This window comes from Anopheles aquasalis, chromosome 2 (genome assembly GCF_943734665.1).
Source record: "Anopheles aquasalis chromosome 2, idAnoAquaMG_Q_19, whole genome shotgun sequence".
In the NCBI taxonomy this organism is placed as follows: Eukaryota; Metazoa; Arthropoda; class Insecta; order Diptera; family Culicidae; genus Anopheles; species Anopheles aquasalis.
In genome coordinates, this window is record NC_064877.1 from 37627501 (window position 1) to 37650000 (window position 22500).

General features: G+C 50.7%; 2 protein-coding genes across 6 annotated transcripts in view; one reads left to right on the forward strand and one right to left on the reverse strand.

The window, feature by feature from the left end:
* The window catches only part of LOC126581075 (synapsin), a 40491-nt gene that overhangs the window by 10729 nt on the left and 7262 nt on the right, over positions 1-22500 (forward strand). For both annotated transcript variants that reach the window (XM_050244506.1, XM_050244507.1), the window contains 5 exons: positions 1099-1460; positions 1533-1906; positions 2331-2435; positions 21769-21989; positions 22077-22173. In XM_050244506.1, coding sequence (XP_050100463.1) covers positions 1214-1460; positions 1533-1906; positions 2331-2435; positions 21769-21989; positions 22077-22173 — 1044 coding nt within the window. In that variant the 5' untranslated portion in view covers positions 1099-1213. The remainder of the gene's footprint in view (positions 1-1098; positions 1461-1532; positions 1907-2330; positions 2436-21768; positions 21990-22076; positions 22174-22500) is intronic.
* LOC126581087 (tissue inhibitor of metalloproteinase) lies at positions 3709-19979 on the reverse strand. 4 transcript variants are annotated; one of them, XM_050244525.1, is made up of 5 exons: positions 19688-19978; positions 19405-19555; positions 5351-5516; positions 4703-4785; positions 3709-4608 (listed from the first exon to the last, which is right to left on the reverse strand). In XM_050244525.1, exons 3-5 carry the CDS (start codon positions 5493-5495, stop codon positions 4192-4194), a joined length of 645 nt encoding a protein of 214 aa, XP_050100482.1. In that variant the 5' UTR covers positions 5496-5516; positions 19405-19555; positions 19688-19978; the 3' UTR covers positions 3709-4191. The 4 variants fall into 4 exon arrangements, with proteins under 4 accessions (XP_050100482.1, XP_050100484.1, XP_050100483.1 ...); XM_050244527.1 differs by lacking the exon at positions 19405-19555 and adding an exon at positions 11942-12000 and having other exon boundaries at positions 19688-19819; XM_050244526.1 differs by lacking the exon at positions 19405-19555 and having other exon boundaries at positions 19688-19979.

The following is a 22500-nucleotide window of genomic DNA, read 5'->3' on the forward strand; positions in this document are numbered from 1 at the left end:
TATCCTTAAATCGTCCGGACAAGCAACGTACGGTTTTCACACGCCTTTTGCTCCTTCATCTCACTATCTCACGTTCGCTCAATCCACCCCTTCATCGCTCTCATTCTCATCCCCATCGTTGGCGATCCTCATTCACACCCTCACAAGCATCAGCTGTCGTCATCCACATTAGACGCTTCCGTTTGATTTGTTTCTCTTCCTTTAACTTCTAAACTTCCAACATGTTCGCTTATCAAGTCTGAATCAAGTTTTTGCCAAATGCTCTCGTTCTTTCTCTCTTTCTCTCTGTTTCTCCCGTGTGTTATTGCAAACGACACCATTCTGGGGAAGTGCACCACGGAGAAGATAGCCTTTCGCGATAGCGGTTCGCTAGAAAGGGGGAACTGCAGGCTTCCTATTTCACTGCCCTGTGTTCTGCTCTATGTTGTACTAATGGTTGTTGTACTGTTCTCTTCCTTTTCTCTTCTCTTCTCTTCTCTTCTTTTCTCTCTCTCTCTCTCTCTCTCTCTCTCTCTATTTCTTCCTCTTTATCTCTCTATTGGTATATTGTTTCTTTTCTCTTTTTCCCTTTCTTTTCTTCAACTTTTCCTCCTTAATCTCTTTCTGCGGCACTCGGCAATGTACAATATTGTTGTGCATCAACACCAACCCTCGCTCCCCATCGTGTTGCGTGTACAACATGATCGCACCCGAAAAACCGACGGTATGCTTGTGTCCCAATCACAACCTGTCCCTGTACTATGCTCGCCAAAAAACATTCGAATCCGCATTTCACCCAAATCTTTGTCATCGCCTTCGTCCATCTTGCCATCTCGTTCGCGCCCCCCCCCCCCCCCCCCCCCCCGTCCAAACAATAAAATGTCCCACCGATGGCGTCTACTCCGATGATGATTCCTCTCATCTGGATCGACTGTGATCGGGTGGCCGATGCAATGTTCGAAATTCGAAAAAACTCGTCTGTCCATCCACCACCCCTTTTCCGCACATTTTCCGTTCTCCCTCTCGCTCTCTTTCTCTCTCTCTCTATGCATGACCATTGTATTCTTTCGCGTGTTCCGTTCCGTTCCGCCTCTGTTTTTCTGTTGTTTTGATGCCCAGTGATTTCATTGGCAGATTCAGCTCGGGAGACCTGTCTTCCGAGTGCGAGGATGTCGATCCGAAAGATTTGCCACCGGCAGCCCGTTCCCAGCAGCCGCCACTGCAGCAGCAACCGATGCCGGGTGGTCCACCGAGCATTCCGCCACCGCCGGCCCCCGGCACCGGTGCCGTTTCGCCCGGTGGTCCTGTACCACCCGGATCGGCACCACCCACCGGTGGTCCCGAGCTGTCGCTAAGCTTCGGCAAAGGGCCGCAACGGGGCACCAGCGCACCATCGAGTCCGGCCAAGTCGCGTGAAAGTCTGCTGCAGCGCGTTCAGAGTTTAACCGGAGCAGCCCGGGATCAGGGAGCCTCGATCATAGGTGAGCACTGGTTGGATTTAGTAGCTGCTGCCATCGTCCACTGACCATTCCTCTTTTTTCCCGTGACCACAGGAGCGGCCGTATCGACCGCTAGCCGAGTGCAACCGTTCAACCGGGACAAGTGCTTCACGCTGCTCGTGGTCGATGATCAGAACACCGACTGGTCGAAGTACTTCCGTGGCAAGCGGCTGCACAGCGACTACGACATTCGCGTCGAGCAGGCCGAGTTCCGCGAGATTACGCTGACCGCTAGCGCCGATTCCGGGCCGATGGTGGGCTTCAACCGTGGCGGTGGCTCCAAGCAAGCGAAACCATTCCGACCGGACTTTATTCTCGTGCGTCAACCGCCACGCGATGGTTCGAAGGACTACCGGTCGACGCTGCTCGGTCTCAAGTATGGCGGAGTGCCAAGCATTAACTCGCTGCACTCGCTGTACCAGTTCCAGGTAAGCATCGCGATCGCACGCTGCTGCACGGTATGCTTTTGTTCCGATCACTTGCACCACCATTCGGGCACCTTCACCGGCGCTTTAGCTCCACGCGCGCCTAGTTTAAAATTCTAAAGCAACCGAACAATTGTCCAAGTGCTATTTAACGATTGGCTTTTGCTTGGTAGCCTCAGGTTTTTAAATGACCACCGTCGTAGCATTTGCGCCCCCTCTATCGCCTATCGCCTCACCGCCAGTGCTACTCAAGCTACGCATTCGCTTTCCCCGTTTGATTTGCTGCGCTTTAAATCGTTTATTTCGAGGGCCGTACAACACGGTGCCTCATCCGAGATGCTCGTGTAACTTACCTTTTTTTCTCCCTTTGCTTTTGGTTATATCATTTCATCCGTGGAACCCTCGGGCGCCCCCCCCAAAAAAATAGGATAAACCGTGGGTATTTGCGCATCTGCTGCAGCTGCAGCGTCGTCTCGGGCGCGATGTGTTCCCGCTGGTGGAGCAAACGTTCTTCCCCAACCCGAAGGACATGGTAAGTTACTTCAAATTGCTTATTATTCTTTATTATGTCAATAAAACGTTTTGTTGAGGCACACATGGGTTCAATGAGTACTCGGACCGTACATAACATAAAAGGGGAGCACTTTACATATTCCAATACCAGCCCAATTGCAGAAAAAAAACTTTTTTTTATTTTTTCAGCCTACTAAATTATGTTTAAACCATTGATCGAAGGGGCACAAACAGTGAAAACTGCATTCAATGTTGCAAATATTACGATTAACGTTTCCTGGTGGGCACAAAAGGAACGTACTCCGTTCGCTTTACCAATTTTCTTCAATTTTCAATGAAAACTGTTCTTATAATTTTAGTCAGTTGATGGTGCCCATAAGAAGTCCGACCGAAACGGCCCATTGCACATTGGCATAACGCGATTTTAACGCGATTTTTTGGTAAGGGGTCTCTGAAACTCATATGCGGGCCGCAGATGAAAATAACAGCCAGTCCGCGGGCTATTTCACCACATAATTTGGAAGTGGAAGGCTTTTTTGTTATATGCTTTTTCCCAACCGATGTCGGTGTTCGTGGCCAGAGAGTTAAAGTCAATTTTAAAACCGCTGATGGAGGCGCCCTTCGAAATGGAGGCGCCCTTTGAAATGGAGGCGCCATACTTTTAAGGGGTTTTTATTGGAAATTTAAAAGGCAAAATAACCCAACGATCTCATGGGTTCCATTATGTGGTGAACGTTGAAATGTTTTAAAAAATGTTTCTGCATTTAATTTTTCGAACACTAATGTCATTGCACATACATTACCAATCTTCAAATTCAACATATGCATATGCATAAATAAATAAATAATAAAATTACAAATAACATACAATTCATGAAAAAACTCAACATACATTTACATTGCGGACGAAGCCTCAGCCGCGAATTTGAGACCCCTGATTGAGGGAATAGCGCTTTTTGTGTCTCTCCGTAGAATGATGTGCAGGCGGTCACTCTACACTGGAGAATAAGGATACCGGAACGCGCTCCCAAATTAAATGATGATCATGATAGACATGTAGCACGATGAGATAAACCTTTCATGCTTTCGTGAACCTATATGCGACTTCTACGAGTTGATGGCGTCCATTTTTCACCGAGTGTAGAAGAGGTGCTTTCAAAGCTTACAGAAGGCATCGTTGGAGCAAGTGATGTGATGGGATAACCTACCGTCCATTAGAATACAGAACAAGATGAACATTTTTAATCAGGAATGTAAGTCCGAAGGACCGAAAAGCAAATCAGGACCACAGGTTACATGTTACACAATATTTATTCACAACCCGGGCAGGGGCGGAAGGGTCCTAAGTTCGAGCGATCCACTGCCCCGTCCGTGCTGTGCTGTCCTTAATTTACGCTTACATTCATGCTAATTTGTACTTAACAAACAAAAGTATATAATTTACATTCATCCCGCGTACGCGTACGGTGCCATAATCAATGAATATAAAAGACACACACAGAGACACATACATCCATATGCTTCGGATAGACACAGTTAGATAGTAGTAATGTAGCGTGATAAATAACCGGGCCACGCATGGCGCTGACGCAGGAAACATTAGCATTACATACATGCTCCAACAAAAAAAAAAAACAAAAAAGTAAAGCGATTACAGGGTGAGGAAAGTTGGGTTTGAGGGGGTGGTGTACATTATTCCAGATTAGGGAGTGCATCGAGTGAAAATAGATCGATCGATTCGATGGTGCCCGCAGCATTGGCGTTGGTCTCTTCGTCTATTTGCCGTTGGCGAGACACTCGGAGAAGCGTGGCGATCGACGCCAGTGGCACTTGGTCGGGACACCGTTCTGCTGAGCCCGACCGGCTGGTACACACGAGCCGAACCGTGTCTCGCAGTCGCCCTTGTTGGACAGCGCCGACCAGCTACAGACGCCCGGTTTGAACACGCACTTTGGACTGAAGCACGGTACGATGCGGCAATCACATCCCTTCCGGTACATACCCGCCAGGCCACGCTTCTCGACCAGCGACAGCTCGGCGTACGGGCGCACAAAGTTGCACAGCCCGATCTGGTTGGTGTTGGCCGCGATCGCGTACAGCTTGTTCGGTTCCAGCGTAATACCGCACATCGAATCCATCGACGGTGTGTACAGCTTGCCGTGGCGCAGCTCCTCCCGTGCAGCATCCGACATCTGGAAGAACAGAGAAGACCGAGAACCGCGGAATAAGTTAGAGATCGGCGCCGTGCTGACGATCACTCGTACGATCGCTTGCGTGCCACCGTACCTTGTATTCCTTCTTGATTGCAATCTTGTACGCGTTGTGCGTTTTCGTGTTCTGCGATTTGCGCAACACCTGCGCTACGATCACTGGAAAAAAAAGAGAAGATAAGCGAGAGATTAGTGCTGGTATTCGGTTTTCGAGATGCCGTAGATGCCTGCTGGTCTGGAACAACAAAAGCACCAAACACCAAAACGACCGCCCCTCCGAGAGACTGTTTGCTCCGGCCATCAGATCCAATTAGCTCTGACACCAGAGAGCATGGTGCGAGAGCTTTATGCCACCGCACAAACGAATTACTGAGTTCACCTTCATCTCCGGCGAAAAAGTGGTGACCGCCGCCCTCGCACCCCACTGAAGCCATGTATTTTTGATCAGCACCACGGCGGCAGTGGCCCTTTTTATGGCTTTTGCCATGCACCAAAACAGGGGCGTGGAGAGTGAGAGCGAGCCAGCGAGCGATCCCACTAAAAAGGATATATTATCGAGCTCAATCACTTTGTCGGACGGGTCTCTGGATAAGATGCTATGCTCTGCTTCAACGGTACCACCGTATGACCACGTCTGCTCGATTGCTCTAGACGTAATTGGTCGGATGACCTTTCACTTCAGCGGAAACCCACCCGCGGGGGGGGCTGGCTTGGCTTCACTTACCATAGTCTGCCTCACAGTACGCCGACTGTGGATGTTGGGGGTAGCACGAACAGGCTTCGGCCGAAGGCACTGTCATGATGATCGTCATCATCATCCAGACGAGCAGGGCACTGGTGGCCATCGGCGGTATTGAGTTGGTCCGCATTTTGTCCGATTTTCTCTCTCTCTGTAAAATCCGAAAGAAGAAAGCAAAGAAACGCATCAGAAAGTGAAAGAAGCAGTAGAGCACAGGAAGCGCATTTCAAAGATCAGTCGACGTGGCACACAGAACACAAAGCGCGCCGGATTGCCACCGACTGTTTGAGAAATTAAAATCCCATAATCTCCATCACGTCCGGGCCCCTGAGGGCCAGTGTGGTGGCCTCCAGAGTTGATGACAAGTACAAGACACCTCAGCAGCAGAGGAAACGAATTTTTAAACAACGCCATCAACTCCCCGTTCGCTATAAATGAGGATATTAACCAGAATTGAAAAGCGGTCCCCGGCGGTACGCTTCGGGTGATTTGGTGGCCACTGTTTATTTACAGTGGCCCGTACTTTACTCTCCGCTTATTAAATGCTCCGCTCAGTGACGTCAAACTGCGGTGCTTGGAATTAAACCGACCCTCGATCTGTCTTTGTCTGGTTTATCAACGGACCCTCCTTTTGTCCCTTGATATCCTCGCAATGTCCTTTGGTGTTGTTGGTGCCTTTGGTGGCTTGGCAGTTTCATAATTTATGTTGCTGCTCGCCGTATAGCTCATAAAATCAAATCCAGCATCATCTTTTCTTATCAATGCGCCTCTGCAATATTGATGTCCGAGCGCCTAGAGTTCCAGGGTAGCCACCTCCAACACCACCTCACGGGTGGCTGCTGCTGCTCTCTTGGCAGCTCATTCGTGTTTGATTTATGTTTCTCCCTCGGGCGGAGCACAGAAGCCACGTCAAACTACGGCACGTTACGACGCACAAGATATAAGAAATCTCAATATAGATTGGATGCGGCATCAATCATGTTCGAAGAATTCACCTGCCGCGACTCTCGGCCCTCCCACCGTCGTCACCATCTTGGGCGGCCATTCTCAAGTGCTTCCCAATCGATGCCAAAACGCTTAGTTTCCATTTTTTTCCTGGGAATGCAATCCGTTCCTTTCGGCCGCTCTCTCTCTCTCCCTCGTTCTCCCTGGCGCCATGCCACATGCCGTCTTGCACAATACGAGTCCCGCGGTGGTCCCGTATCGATGTCATCGGCTAAAAATACGTTCGCAACGTTCTCATGCAATAAGAGCAAAACTGGTGCTGCTACTGGTGCTCCCGTTGGCTCACAATCGTGCCAGCACATTCATTCATAGCGCGATGAAGTATGTAAAGGAAATTCTTGGAAACAATCTCCACATCGCAAGTGGTTCAGTGGACGCTATCAATGCGCCGAAGACCATGACGAAGCGGGGAGACAACCTTGAATGAGGGTTTCTGCTCGATCCCTCCGCACGGGAGGGGAGCGGGGACTGATCAATAGCGCAGTTGCTCCAAGGTCCTCGCGAGCTGGCGATGTAAGCTGTCATTCAACACCTTTACCCGGCACCTCTGGCGGCAGCGTCGCTGTTACATCGTTTTCACGCCAATTAACATTTTACCAAGCCCACAGGGGAGACCGTTAAGGTCCTCTTACGGTACCCATTGCTAATTGAAATCACTGATCACAGTTTCGTTCGTCCAGCTACTCCATATATGGGAAGGCGCACTTAACCCGCGAACACGTGATCAACCTACCCCCGGGAGGTAACCAGAGAAATCCTGAAATCCCACCCAACCACCGTACCATACTGGTGTACTACAGAAAATCAGAAAAATGTCTCAATTCCCGTCACCATCCCTCTGCCTACTGCCCGCATGGAAATGAGGTCGTTAGACACGGTTGTAATCGCCTCCGGGCACCGGACATTTCGAAGATAATTGGCCATCATGTCGGAGCATCGGTCAGTCAGAGAGTACGGCGGCTTCGGGAGCTTTTGCGCCACCTTTCTATCACTTCCTTGCCGGCCAGATTAAACCCCCGGCTACATCATGGTTGATTTATCGATTAGATGACTGGCCGGTCTTTGGGATGTGGAACGTTCCGACACCGTCCAGACTAATGGCCGGACTAATAGTGGACACCATAATGGGTACGGTTTGTGTATGCAAGGAACACTTTTTCCTTTTCGCTTGCCCCCGGCGCCAGGAACCATTTGGTGTTTGGCGTTCTGTTCTGTGACCGAGTGGCACCAAGGCCATTAGTCGATTAAATTAGACCCAGGTCCCCATGACTAGTGTATAGGCATCGGGAACACACGCAGGGACGCATGCAGTACTACCGGCCGGGAGTGGACAAACGTGTACAAGCGTGTTTGCCTGCGTTTAATGTTGACATCCCCACTCTCGCCCGGGAAGAATGAATGGAAAAAGTTGCGCGATGAATGCCTCCATTACTCGCCTCGTTCGAGCTTGAACCTTTTCTCGAGAATGTCCCTTCTCCGAGGGTTGGCATTAGTTCCTTCATTCGCTCTAAAATGAAGTCATTGAGCCACTTGTTCGACTGCGCTGCATCAACTGCTGCTGCTGCTGCCTGAACATCATAAATCACCGTGAGATCCATGACTCACTACCGCAGTAGGCTTGTCGTTGCCGTTGCCATCGCGCGTTACCGATGCGGCGTGTATATCAAACGATCGTTTAATCGTCTATCAAGGTTCCCTGCGTGTTTCTATCTCAGTAGCCGGCCGCGTCGTACTCCCAAGGGAACGATCCCTCACTCGGAGAGGGCCAACACACCGGGCCACCGGTGTCGGTGCATGCTAAACATCCTGTCCACAAGATTAACGGCCAGCCCGTTTGATGCATTCATCTTTCTTCATTTCCACACCTCGGCCACCACCATCACCACCACACCACATCCCTTCCCCGTGGCTGTGGTGATCCAGATCGTCGGATCGAAGGTGAAGCAACCGAAGAACATGAAAAAAACAGCAGCCTCCCAACCATTTAGCACTTCAGGGGCGTGCGTAGGAACACAAATCCCGGAACACGATCGACCATCGTGGTGGTGATTCTGATGGTGGAACATCGCCGACCAGTCGATTAGACCGGTGCAGCTGTCAAAAGGTTCAAAAGGTTGTGCAGCCATCGGTGGGAGCAGTGTAACGGCGCCGCCCTAGGGACAGATTTCTTTGATGAATTATGAAAGGGCTGTAACGCTCGCGATCTGCCACCATAGAAGCGTGGGTTCTGTTGAAAAGAATTCTGAGTTCTTTCCCTTTTTTTCATTGTTGATGTTGCTGTTGCCGGTCCAATCCAACCGGCTGGTGCATGCGGCCGCTGGCTCTCGCTGGTGGGAAAGAGGACTCTGAACCTTTGGTTGCTCCGTTTGCTTCCTTCGTCGTTTTTTTTTTAAACAAACTAACACGACATCTTCCCCATGCCTACTGCTATCGTTTCGAACGAATGCGCTTCGCTGCTGGTTAGCAGTGCTGCCTCTGCACCACCAACAGGATCATCAATTTAGCGATGCAACCATTGTGTAGTGGTGTGTGCCCCTTTGCTGCTGCCGTTGTGGGGTGACCGGCTACGGCGACGAAGGTGCGAATGTGGCAGCTGTCACACAACGAGGCGCAACTTTATGGCCACGGCTGTGTACGTGTGTGTGGCGCGACGATCTGTCCCACAATTCTCAAACAACACGGGGACACCCCGATCAAACGGTATACCGGCTAAAAATAGCTTAATTGAGTCATATTTCTCGGTGGTTTTGTTTTGACAGTGTAAGCAACACACTGCCGCACACTGCCACACGCGGATCGCTACAGTGGATCGGTCACATCCGACGGACTCCCGCTTGCACGAGGAGGCGTTGCCCGGGAAAGGGCCGACGAAGAAGAGTCCCATATACTTGCCCGGGTGGAATTTAGAATATGCAAAAGCGCGTACGCGTCACGCTGCACCGATTGCGTGTAGCCTTGATCTTCGCTGGATCTCGTTCTTTCCTTCTCTTACTCACTCTCTCTGCCCGCAACTGGCTACACTTTAACTGCGACCGCAACAACAACTACTGCCAGCAACTGTAGCACACTGTGATTGAGACCGTGGAGATTTGCAACCGTAAAGGCGAAGGCAAAATGGGACGACATTCAGCGCCAATGGCGACGCTGTTAGTAGACGCTAATGGTTTGTTTACTTTCTCATCGTCCACCCTGCCCCGAGGGACTCGTGCTGGCAAAGTATGACGTAACGCTGGCGATGATGATGCTGATGATGATGATGATGACGATGTGTACCAGCGGGTCTTAAAGGAAACGGTATGACAACACACCGGCTCTCCTAGCGACGCCGTATTCAGGACGGACCGTGGAACTCTCTTTCAGCTCGACCACCAACGTACTCGGTTCGGAGTTGAGTCTGCCGTTTAATAGGCCAACAGGACTCCGGCCGGAACCGGTTTCTCATCTGTCTCGGCCAATGCATTGCAGCCACCTTTCTTCTCCTCGGTAATCAGAACCATGCCTGTGGTCCCAGTAGTGACTAGTAGTGGCTGCGTATTGATATATAGTGGGTAATAAAGTGATCAACTTAACCGATGAAGGGGTACCCCTGGGTTTAGCAAATCGATTTTGATGAATCGTGCACCCAAACGATCCCTATGATCCGCGTCCGCTGTACCTTCTTCACCTCCCCCACTGGTGGACGCACTGGTCAGTCAGGCACTGTGCAATTACAAGTAGTTACTAGCTGTCCCATAAATAAGAACTTCATGCATAGCCATTAAAAAAAACAAAGTCCACCGTCGAGAAGGATGGTGAAGGTTCGCTTCACGTTCAGCGGCGTTCGTTGACTTGTAATTGATTTCGATAATTACCATCGTTGGGTGGTGGGCCAAGCAAGCAGCCAACGATGAAAGGGTAAAAGGAAGGTCTCATTTGCAAATAACAGGTTTCCATTGATATGCCGGTCGCATCGCGATTGCGCGATGCGCGCTCCTGGCTCACCTGGAGCCTTCACAGACATTGAGGTCACCGGCACTTACCAGTCTTTAGGATTATAGTGGAGGGCGGTTTACAGAATTAAATGACTTCCACAACTCCCTTTTGGTCCGTATCAAATTATCACTCCATCATCACTTTAACATCTCGCTAAACAACGCTTTTCTGTTCTCATAAAGATGACAATTTTGGTGTTCGAAAAGTGTTTGTCCCGGGCACACAGATGGAACAGGCAAAGCACACATGCCGCGCGCTCCATGAGTCGTGCAAAATACGGCGAATTCCATTTCTGGACCACCACCACCACCACCACCATATCTGTTCGCTTCGGTGACACAACACACTGGGGCCGAGGTCTTCGACATCGTTTTCGTGCGCTCCCTTTACCCTCCTTTACGCTTGCCAGACGTTCGGCGTCCAGTGACTCTTCCGTTACGCATTTCGTTTCAATTCAGCTTCCAGTCGTGCATCGTACGACGGTACGGTACTCCGATGTGAACACCGTAAACGGTAACGGCGCCATTAACATCGCAGCGTGAAAACGAAAGCCGTGGAAGTGCACTCCTTCGCTAAGGTGCTCTCCACCCGCCCCGGCTGCCACGGTAATCTATCGCAAACCGTTCCGCTTATCTGCCTTTCCCCCTTTTTCCATTTAACACCGTTTCTCGATCAACACTGCGGCACTAGCGCCCGGAGAATAAAGCGGGCAGCAGCACGCGCGCTCGGCGGTATCGCTTTGTCGTGATAATAAAAAACAATCTTAATATTTTTGCCCCTTACGTGTCCATGGACCACCCCCGGGATATGAACGCCTCAAAACGATCGAAGGGATGTGTTTCTCGTGTCTAAAGGAAGCAGCAAAGTGTGATCGTTCCAGCTTCAAAAGAGAATCAAAAGGGATCACCAGACCGTTGGATCCTAATCTCAGCATAAGTAGCTATTGTCGCCAGCTTCTCAAACGGGCACACAGTAAATCGTCCCGATCACCCACCGTCACCCATTAGTCGGTGCGCGATCACGATCCCATCTCGTATACCAAACACTGTTCCTGCTCGATCGATCGATCTTCGAACAACAAGCGAGACACACGTGGCACAATGGCGATGAAGTTGGTACGCGGGCACGCCAGCTTTTAACGACTAATTTATGCTAATTGATGAGACCGGCGGAACCAGCACCGGTGGCCGATGAAGCGATACAGCGATAAGGGATTTCCCGTAGTACCGTGGTGCTTGTCGGACACAGACACAGCCACACACAGATTGATTGAGGGTTTGATTTGATGAAGGTTTAACCAACCGATCTACCACTCCAACCCGATGGTCGATGCTGGTGTCCCTTGTCAGGGCGACACACCGGCGCTAATGGAGCGTATCGGCTTTACGCGTGCGTTTCCATCGTTTTCGGGCACGCGATACTGCTAAGAACCTGGCGTATTGGCGTTCGATCGATCGATCGATCGATCGATTTGATCGAGCGCAGCAGCGAAACGAAACCTTCGCTGCTTTGCCTTGGCATGTTGGAGGATGCCATGATCAGATTTCCCCCAACCCAGCGTGCCTGGGTGGCGTCTTCCGCGATGCAATACGCACGTACGCGGTGTGTGCGCGCGGTTCCTAAGGCGAGTTCCGCCTCGTACCCATTGGCGGCATTATCTGGAAAGAGAGAGAGAGAGAGATAATTTGCCAAAGGCCGTACACCGCCCATGAATCATTTGCATTGCACCCCGTTTGCGTTGCATTTTATGCGTTTCTACCGCACAAACACGGTCGCTCCGTTTCGCGCTTCCGCTGCTGCTGCTGCTGCTGCTGGTGGTGTTGCCCTGAGGTGCCCACGAGGGTGCGATAAGATAATTCGAGACGTGCGGAGCTAACCTACCGTGAGTGGCGGCTATAGTGTACACGATCTAAAACAGACACCGCACGGCTTGGGGAACGTGACGCATTCCAAGTGATTAGTTTTGATAAATATCACTATTGAACTGAGCTGATCGTTGTTCTTATATAAATACGCGATCGCTCAATTATAAACCGGTTCGGTTCTTTGCGGTACAATGTCGTTGAGTGAACGAGGTGAGGTCCCCCGGTTTGGAGGTAGCTGTTCCGTTCGTTACTATCTCTCATGTGAACATTACCTTTTTAAAACCCAACCAAATTGTTTACCTCTACTTGTAAAGCTCTTGAATTTATGCACCATTTTTAAATGTTTTGCAATTACTTCAGTAATAATAAGTCCGATCAGCTTATAATAGGGATCCAAAATCGTGTTCCATCCCTTCGCTCACTCATAAATCACCCTCGGAGCGTACACTCTCAAGTGACTAGCGTAGGTTTGCCGCCCTTTTTCGAGAGCATTTCACTCCGGCCCGGGCGGGGCGATTTGGGAGGTAAACTCTCGACCTTTCCCGTTTGTTATTTCCCAATCGAGATAATCCCACCGCTCGCGTTAGGCCGATTTTCCGTCGTTTCTCTCAAGACAAGAACTCAAGCACAAAAAAAAAAAAGCAAAACCGATTGGAATCTGAAAACAGCACATTCCAGCTTAGGCCGTGCGAGATGCTTTTTGCTGCTTGTCCGCCTTCGAGCAAGAACAAAGCCTCGTACAAAGTAAGAAGAAATACTGTTTCATCCTCGCGAAACGCGTGTTTTCTTCCGTTAGTACCGTTAGTATTCCGATCGATATGACGATCAAATTCAATCAAAAGACCAACGCGCTACGCGTGTAGGTAGATCATCACAGCATCACAGAGTGGAGCTGAAGCTTTGCTTGTTATCTCTGGGTTTCCTGCAGCTTTTGGCATGGTGCGGGGGGTTTCTACGAAGGAAGAAACGACGCGAGGTTCCATTTCGGCCTCAACTAACCAACCAACTCACCAGTTGCCAGTCAACATCCTACGCGAACGCTGTTCCCCCCGGGTCTTGTTCGGAGCGATTGGCCAGAGGTTACTACACCAAATACCCTCCCATCAACGCGCATTATCCGCGACTTACGAGCCGGTTCAACTACCAAAAGAGGGAGCGGTGCTGTGCGAGGGGATTGATTTGACTTGCGAAAGCAATTCAATCTCTCGGAATTGCTACCAATTCTGCCCCCGGTTTCTCGTTACGCAAAGCGTCCCCGCCCCACCAAGACCGGAGAGTGTGTCCGCGAGTTTGTGTGTGGTGGGATGGGTGATAAATCATTTCTACTGCACGCAGACGAGTGGACGGTACTAGTGGACTGTAGCTGAATTCAGGAACTGAAGGTCCCCCCGAAGGATGGGGACAGTGTCATCATCGGAACGTGCTGAGCATTGCGTGTACGATGCATTACATTACGGAAAACAATCCCACATTTTGTTGTGGTAAACCCCTCGGACCAGGCCACCCACAGGCAGGTGGTGGTCACTGGACACCGGAAACCCGTGCCAGGGGCTCCGGTGCGCAGCCACGTCAACATCAAGTGCAGTCGCTGGGTGGTAATTTGGATAAAAGCTATCAACGAAATGCAAACCATGGGTGTGTGTTGTGACAGCTGGACGTTAGATCCACCCCCTTTCCACCACCCTTTCGGTGCATCCGATGCTCGGTTCGCCTTCACTTCACACCTGGCCAGCTGATGATATCCCCGCATCCGACATCACACATTCCCGTTCGGTTTACGCCCGTTGGTTCAAGTGCTGTAACTTTCCAATTTCCATCCACCCGGTACTCGGTCCGGTATGTGACCACAGACCAGCTAAACCCTTCGCACGCTTGCCAAGTGGCCCACATTTGCCTTCAAACCCGGGGTCCCTCCTTCCTACTTTTACTCTCTTCCAAGGGGCACAGCGTGGCGTCCGGGGCGTATGTCTAACTACATTCGCAGGGCCCCTTCGCCCTCAAGGGACCGATTCAGTCGTACAGATGTGCCGAGTTTGCACATTTTTTTGCCGCTTCGTCTTCGCCTATCGCCTGTGGGTTGGCCGGGCACCGCGCAAACACACCATCGGTGCGCCACGTGCGCCTTAACACATTTATATGAACCAACGAGTTACGGGGGAGCGAGTGCAGCGAGTTGGTGGATGCATGTTTCGAATGCACTTTCGCTGCACCGAAGGGACGGTGCGGAACACGGCGGCAGTCCCTTCTATCGCCTTCCCCGTTTCCATTTCGCACGTTTGTCAGATGCAAAAACAGAGTATCTCCGCCGTCGCCACCGTCGCCACCGTCGCCATGGCGTAACATGAGCTGTGTTGCCTGGCACTGCTCTGTACTGCTAGCACCGACCGACGAGCCGCGACAGGGGTGATAACAAGCTAAACGAACTGGAATGAACAACACACCCGCAACACCTGCAGCACTCCCAGCTGCTGCTGCTGCTGCGTTGGCGAAATTGTTTTGACCCACGGCCGTTAAGCAAACGCGTCCGTTTTGGTTTGGGATACAGACACACCCCGGCTATCGTCATGGTGTTGATCAGCACCAGCTTTCGTCAAGACATGGCCGTCACCGTCAACGGTGGCCTCTCAATCGATCGATCGTTCACCGTTCAGGGGAAAAATGGGTTTGAAATGGGTTTGTTTAACTTCTGAAGTCTCCTGTCACCACCAGGCAGGCAGGCAGGCAGGCAGGCAGGCAGAGCGACCCGGACACACACGCCAGCTGCTGCTGCTGCACCGCGGAAGAACTCGCGAATGCACACATGCCACATACCACACGAAACGGCGAACTGATTTATTGATTTGCCAGCGACGCGGGGTCCCAGCGGAAACAAACGTCTTTCGTCGTTCGTCGTGGCGAACGAGGCGGGAAACAAGGGGGAAACCTTTCCCCGGGCACCACACAGGCGCCTGCCAGATGTGCGCCAAACACCAAACGCAAGCGCGCGCGCGCGCGCGTTCGCACACATGGCAGAGGACGGTGTGTAAAGGTTTATCTTCTTCCTTCCTTCGATTTCGATGGGTCTGCGTTGTGGCGCTGATTTTTGGAAATTTACAACAACGACGACGATGGCGAGGACGACACGGGCGGCCATATGACGCAAATTTGAACGCAGGGCACCCGGGGCCCATCGCAAGAATTTCAAATATGCTCAACATTTGTAGAAGCCGAGGCGGGTGCACCATTTATCGGCTTCGCATTCCACCGTCCTTAGCAACCGGGCCAGACCAGAGTAAGAAGAATGGGGGGGAAAAATTAATAGATTAACTGTGGACCTGGGGCACGACAAGCACGAACACAGCAAACTGTCGTCCAGGGATTTCGAACTCAAAAGACGGATGGATTGCGAAGTTTCTCGTAAATACTTTCTTGGGATTGACCGAGCGCGAACGGCGATAGGTCTCTCGCGAGAGATCGAAAGCTGACAAACTTCATACAAATCCGTGGCGAAAGATTTCTCGCACGAGTAAAATCTGAAAATGTTGAGAAGACTGTGAAGAGCGTCCAAAAAAATAGAAGCCTTCATCGATAAAAAATCAAAAAAATGCGGTAGAAAAATCGAGCTACCGGTTTGACTCGTTGAAACTATTAAAAAAACGGAAAAAAACAGTAAAATATTAAACCACATGAGCTCATTTTAAGCAACTCTGGCAAAGTGCTCACGAAAGATCGGTCGCTATTGTGTAAGAACTGGGTTAGAATGTAAATTACAATGGATCGCAATGATAGCCTCCACTAACTTTAGTAACGGCACTGTTTAATATTACTCAATACTATTCGTCAGGTAGATCGCCATAGCAGTTCCGGTTTGATCACTTCTAGAACACAAACTGCTTCTCAAACTCCCCACCGTATGCATCTTTGTAGCGTATGAGTGCCACTTGCAATGGCAATCAACCAACCTCCTCACCCTCTTGGCTCTTTCCACGTTTGCTTCATCTTGCAAATCACCGATTGGCTGGCAAATATTTGCTTCACCAAACAACCGAGCGCACCCGTGCGGCAACTCTTTTCGCTAGGTTGCACTATCGGAATGGAAAAACAATAACAAACTCCCAACAATTTCAAACGTCAAGCGCGCAGAAATCAAAATCTGCCTAACTGCGGTGCCCCAAAGGGACGGTGTTTAGTAAACAATCGAAAGAGTGCCGCGGTTTAGCAGTGGAGCGCAAAGTGCACACAAGGAGCCACGTGCTTGGTCAATAGCTGTTTGTACAGGAGCCCTCTTCCCCGATGCTGTCCCGTGCTCCCCGAAGGGCCTTTCGAAAGGGATCCATTCTGAGCCGTAAAAGTATTGAGGCACCTGTTTAAGCAACCACTTTTGCGCAACTGAAATAACGTTCTCGTAAAAACCGTTCGCGATGAGGCCGTTGATTGTGTGCGATGGGTGGCCATGATGCAAATCTTTTACTCCCAGGCCCCGTTTACGATCCGAAAACGAAAGAAAAAGGGAGAAAACTCTCTTTCGCTGATCTCGCTGATAAATAAACAGACCGGACCAGCCCTCTGGATCATGGGATCTGCCGCAGCTAGTTAGTAAACTCTCATCGATCGAACAGAACCGGGCCAGATATCCTCTGGGTAATAAATTGTGCTGCGCAACACTAACCAGATCACGCTCCGTGGATTGTGATCGCGCCCCGTATCGATCGGTTTCCTGGAAGACTTGTCCATCCCAGTGTTGCGGTTGAATGTTGCTACTGACCTCAGGCTATGCGCGGTCCCGCATTGCCGCTATGGTCGGTGCTGTGGTCGGCAATTTTCGTCGAGTTAAACGATTCGATTAAACCGCCTCATCTACCGGTGATTTACTAGGGTGGAAGGAGGGCCCACTCCCCGGGGGCCCTGGGGAAACTTGCCAAGGGTGCCACTTTGACCTCACGATAGGGTGCAATGATCGGATTACGATCGTTTGGATGTATGCGGCACTCGTCGTCCGTCCAGAAGGTTATGAGCTAAGGTCTCGATGGACGACACAGCACGCGTCTCATGATCACGTACATTGGCCGTCGTCGACCAGGGAGAGTGACACACGCGACGCAGACGCCACGCCATTCAAACGGACACGGACTGACCTTACTCAATGGTCATAGGAGGAGTCCCCTCGATCGCTGTCTGCGATCGCCAACACCTAGCCCAGTCCAACCGTTTATGCCTCATCGTAGACAGGCCCGGTGGCGATCGGAAATGCCAGCGACCGACCTCATCGGCGTGGCTAAAGTGTGTTATTCCCGACAAGCAAACAGCCAGTCACTCAGTGACATCACAATGGGACAGTGTATAGATAACATTCTATGTTTACCGCCTCGATAGAGGAATGGCGTCATCCTCCGATAGGGGGTGGAGTGAACAAGAGTACGATAGTGTCACTTATGACAACCGGCACAGCACGTTGGTTAGTGGAGACAGAACAGAAGTGCAGAAGTGCATCGAAACGCACTGAAACGCGTTCATTGAAAGCGGATCGGCCACCAACCAAGGTCAGCCAGCTGAAGCCAGCCACAATCTGGTGGTCTGCTGGCATCGGTGGCGTTCTACTTTCATTGCGGAATCCCTGCCACTACAGTGGCATCATGTGGGGGGGGGGGGGGGGGGGGGGATGTAGCAACACGATGCCCCGGGCTGTGCGTCAAGAGTGAACACTGAAGTAGTTTTACCGAGAAAATGGGTGTAGAAGAAGAAGGATTTGCTCGATTGTCGACTGAAGTGGATTAGTCACGATCGTCGGTGCGTTCTTAAACTGGCCAACCCAAAAGCTGTGCTGACATGCTGGCTGTTTTATGTCCCCCCGGGCTGCTGGACTGTTCGGTTATTGGTTGCCAAATACACCAGTATTATGCAAATCATCCATCCAGTTGTTACTCGTTACGATGCTGTTGTTGAATGAAAGACATTTTGTTGCCAACTCCTCTTCTAGCATGCGCGTGCCAAAGACGTTGATCATTCTCTTGACATTCTCTGTGTGGTTGAAAAGATCCGAAGACACCATGTAGCGAGCATGCGATTTGAAAGATGCCATTTCAAAGCAGCAAACACCACAAACCATTTGTCTTTGTTGAGCATCGAAGAATCCGGTCTCGTATCGGGTGTCTATGTATTATTTATTCGTTAATTTAGTTCCTCAAGGGGCACACTCCTCCAGAACTCCAGAACGTATGCTTGTGGTTTTTCAGCTTGCGACAACTTTATCCTTTCGATAGAGTTGTGTCTCTTCCACCACCAGAAGGTCATAAACAGTTGCGGTTTTGAAGTCGCAAAATCGGGGGGGGAAAACGCAGCCTGCTGCGAAGGTGACCGAGCAAAGGGGATAAACGTTAACAGCAAAAATACAAAATCGCAGTAAAAGGCAAACAAAACCGCTTTTGAGCAGTAACATACACTTTACCCATAACTCAGTCGCACCGGCCGGAGAAAGATGAAACATTCACGGCCACGGCATGGTTTGCGCCACGATCACGATGCCATTCTACCAGCCACCAGGCTGGCCGGCCGGTAGATCGGGCCCCTCTCTCACTCGCCGTTGAGACGCAAAAGAGACAGAAACAAGCTCATCAACGATAATAACACCATCTCATCGGTGTGGTTGTTTAACGAAAAGACATTCGTCGCCTTCGCGGTGTCTTCCGACTGCGCGCCGGACGCCCACCGCGATTCCTGTGCGTTCGCGGTCGGTGATGAAGTCGCGGTCCTCCCAAAAAAGGGGGCCAGGAGCGAAAACCTGCTGACCAACCGGTAGGGGTGAGCCGGGCAGCAATTACTGCTCGATAGTCCGGTCGCACGCTGCACGGAGAAACTGCGAGGCGATTCATAAATATTGCTTTCATAAATGTGTTTTCGGCTTTGGGGCGGCACCGGCATCAGGTCCCAAGTGGAATGGGTGGTGTAAGGTGTAAGTGATAAACAGGAATTTCGTCGACGTCGACGATGGCGAGCACGGCGATTTGTAACGACACGCGTATCGAGAGGTGGGGCGGTCCCCGTCCAACCCCCCGGGGGGAGCATAAACGATACCATAAACCATTTTTTTGTGGCGAGTTGTGACACAGAAACACACTGTTTTGCTATGATTTATAAGCTCGAGTTATTGAATAGTAAAAAGCCTCTCTCTTGTTACAACTGGGATTAGTGGCGATTAGTGGCATTCGAATCTTAACTTACAAATCGTTTGATTCGATCACGCGTTCCACCGCTTGTCTGTTTTGCTGCTCTCAGCGCTTGATCACGTTTCGTTCTTGTAGTGCTTCTTCAACGACTACGCTTAAAACCTCGTCTCGTCCTTGATCTTTTCACAAAACGACCTTCGCAACCTCTGTAAAGCAACGTTTCGCGTCGTCAATTTTTGCGCGTCAAGACCGCTTGTCGGAGGAAAATCCTCTCTCTTTCTCCCTCTCTCTCTCTCTCTGGACACCGAGAACCACACCTCAGCACTAGCGACACAAACCTTCCCACTTCACGCGGTGTGTGCACGCACGAGATGATCTTGCACCCTGGTTCTCCAACCGCACGATCGCACGAATGGCTGACGATGATGCTGCCTGCTGCTGCTGCTGCTGGCTATCGGCTAAGGCTATCTTTCACTTTTCACAGCTCGTACTCTGGTACGAACCGAGGGAACGTGTGCCGTCGTCGTCGTTAATCTTTTTTTAAACCTTTCGCGCGCGCGCACAAACAAACTGGCTGTCTCCCGGACACGTGCGTTCAGACTGGCTCGATCTCGGTTACTGTGGCGCTCACACCGGCCGAGTGGTCGTTTTATACATTTACGCGGTTTGAGTGGATTTCGGGGTTCTCCTGAAGATGTGAAGCGTGCGCTGGGCGCAGTGGACAATAAACACGTTTTTAAATGCTTTCTATCATGAACTACTTCTTGCTGGTGGTTGTTAAGTACACCCTTAGTTACTTTAAGTGTAATCTCAAGATAAATTAAAAAAAAACGGGGATGCTTGAATTGCTAAATGAGTTCCCGGGAGCTCGAATGAATCGAGCAGCGCGATTGCGGCTCGTGCCATTAGTCGAGCAAAAGGGGTTTCATTTATGCCAACAACCGAGCAGCCCCCATCGACCATCTGTGTGATGAAAGGCCACTCAAACAGGAAAATAAAGTCATCAACGAAACTCGCACTACCTTCATTGATTCACCTACTAAGTGGAACGGGAAGAAGCTGTACTTCAATTTCATCGAAAGAGATCACTTTGCTTGGCCCAACTCCCCATTTAGCCACGATGTGACATCAATCATGTGATTCAGATCTTGGCATTTCAACACAGACGATACTCCTCCGCCGGTGATGATACTTAGCTTCCACGTAACGATAACAAACCCAAAAATTCGACGGCACCCCTTTCGAATCGAATGCCATGAGTCAGCGCACGTGTTTACTTTCAAAAATGGATTTCGATTAACTTATTGATTGTAGAACAAATAAATAATTCGAGTGTCTTTCGTGGGGCGGAAACAAACAATAAGCACGCTTCTTGATGTGACTGGGGAAGGCAATTGATTGATGACGTATACAGCTCCCGAGTTCTAGCGAGTTGATCATCATCTTAAAGCACGTGTTTGGGATAAATTAAAACATGATCAGACCAATGTGGTGTCTCTCCATTTGCATAACATTCTACCTATCAATAGGAACTTGTGGAATGTACTGAACGTCACTATTGATAAGAAGTTAACATGCGAAACAGCGTAGTAGCTGGACGGATCCCGGATCTAGCAAGAACGAAGGTGGAAATGCCCGGAACACGCCTGAAGCGAGCACGAGCCGTAATGGTGTGGCTAATGCGACACGCTATCCGGGTTCCGGCATCGCACAGCCGCCCGGACTTCCTTCTTGGCCCGTTGCCAACCACCACGCGACGCCGCAAAACCGGATGGTCATACGGTGCACTTGACGGTGGCGTTGGCGTTGGGCAAACCGCAACGCGCGGGATGCAATTAATTTGCACGTCGCCGACGCCGACGACGCGCCCCATCGCCCAGAATGTTACTAGCCGCGAGTCGAGAGAGCGGCAGGCAAGGAGGGGCCTTTCATCATGCACATACCACGCCACGGTGCACGGGAATGCCCTCTGGTCGGTGCGGTTAGCTGCGATGGAAATAGAACACATTTTCAAGGTAATGCGAAGCATAGCGAATCGGTTCTGGCGTTCTTGTGCTCACGAATGTTACAAATCCTCCAGGTATCCGTGGTATTTACGCGTGCAGGACCGTGTGCCGTGCGTTGGTTGTTATCAGCAGTCGCCTGCGTACTCCATGGCATGGCGTTATCGGTTATGGCATGCAAAAACGGGCGTCCGTGGCAGCTGCAACTCGTTTGGCTGAACTCTAATTTGCATTCTCGCTCATCTGGAACGGTGTGTGCGACATCCGGTCCGATATCCGTGCCAACTTCCTTCTTATAATTAGCAGCATGTAGTCGAAGTTTTATGATCCGAAGCCCTTCGGGTGATTGTAATTGAACAATGTCCTTATGCTCTCTCTCTCTCTCTCTCTCTTTGTTTCTCTTTCTTTCTCCACAGTTCACCTGGCAGCGATTCCCGTGCGTGCTGAAGGCTGGCCACTGCCACGGTGGCAAGGCTACGGCGAAGCTGGACAACCCCGGAGCACTGCAGGATGCCGCTGGGCTGCTCTGTGGTGCCGGACTGTCCGATACTGGTTCGTACTGCAGCCTCGAGCCCTACATTGACGCCAAGTTCGACGTTCACATCCAGAAGGTTGGCAGCAGCTACAAGGCGTTCATGTGAGTAGCGGAGCACCGGAGTAGAAACAGGAAATGTGGCATCCTCACCTTCACTAACACCCTCTTTCCTGTTTCCCCCTTGTGCAGGAGAAAATCCATTTCCGGCAACTGGAAAACGAACCAAGGTTCGGCCATGCTCGAGCAGATACCGATGACGGAGAAGTACAAAACCTGGGTCGACGAGGTAAGATTGAGTCGACGGAACACGTATGCTTGCTGCCTCTGTGGCAGGAGCCGTGCCTATAGGACCCTTCCTCTTGTCTCATAATTTCCCACCTTCCCACCAGCACCACCACCACCATAAATCGGCCGATTGCCAATGAAAGTTGTTATTTATTGCGCTTAATCTTGACGGCATTAAACGTTGCGTTTGTCGCCGTGCCGCTGTATTCGCGCAATGATTTATCGGCTTCAGCACAGTGGTAGAGGCGGGGGCAAGGGGAAACTGGTTCATGGTCCCCGCGGTTCTCCAACCACCAAAACACACAGAACAGATGCGTGCCGTGACGGT

Coding starts and splice junctions, on each gene's coding strand:
- LOC126581087 (XM_050244526.1), bottom strand. CDS start 5,495: ATGCGGACCAACTCAATACCGCCGATGGCCACCAGTGCCCTGCTCGTC. Junction 4,786..5,350: donor GTACTGTGAGGCAGACTATG/GTAAGTGAAGCC, acceptor TTTTTTTTCCAG/TGATCGTAGCGCAGGTGTTG. Junction 4,609..4,702: donor CAATCAAGAAGGAATACAAG/GTACGGTGGCAC, acceptor CTGTTCTTCCAG/ATGTCGGATGCTGCACGGGA.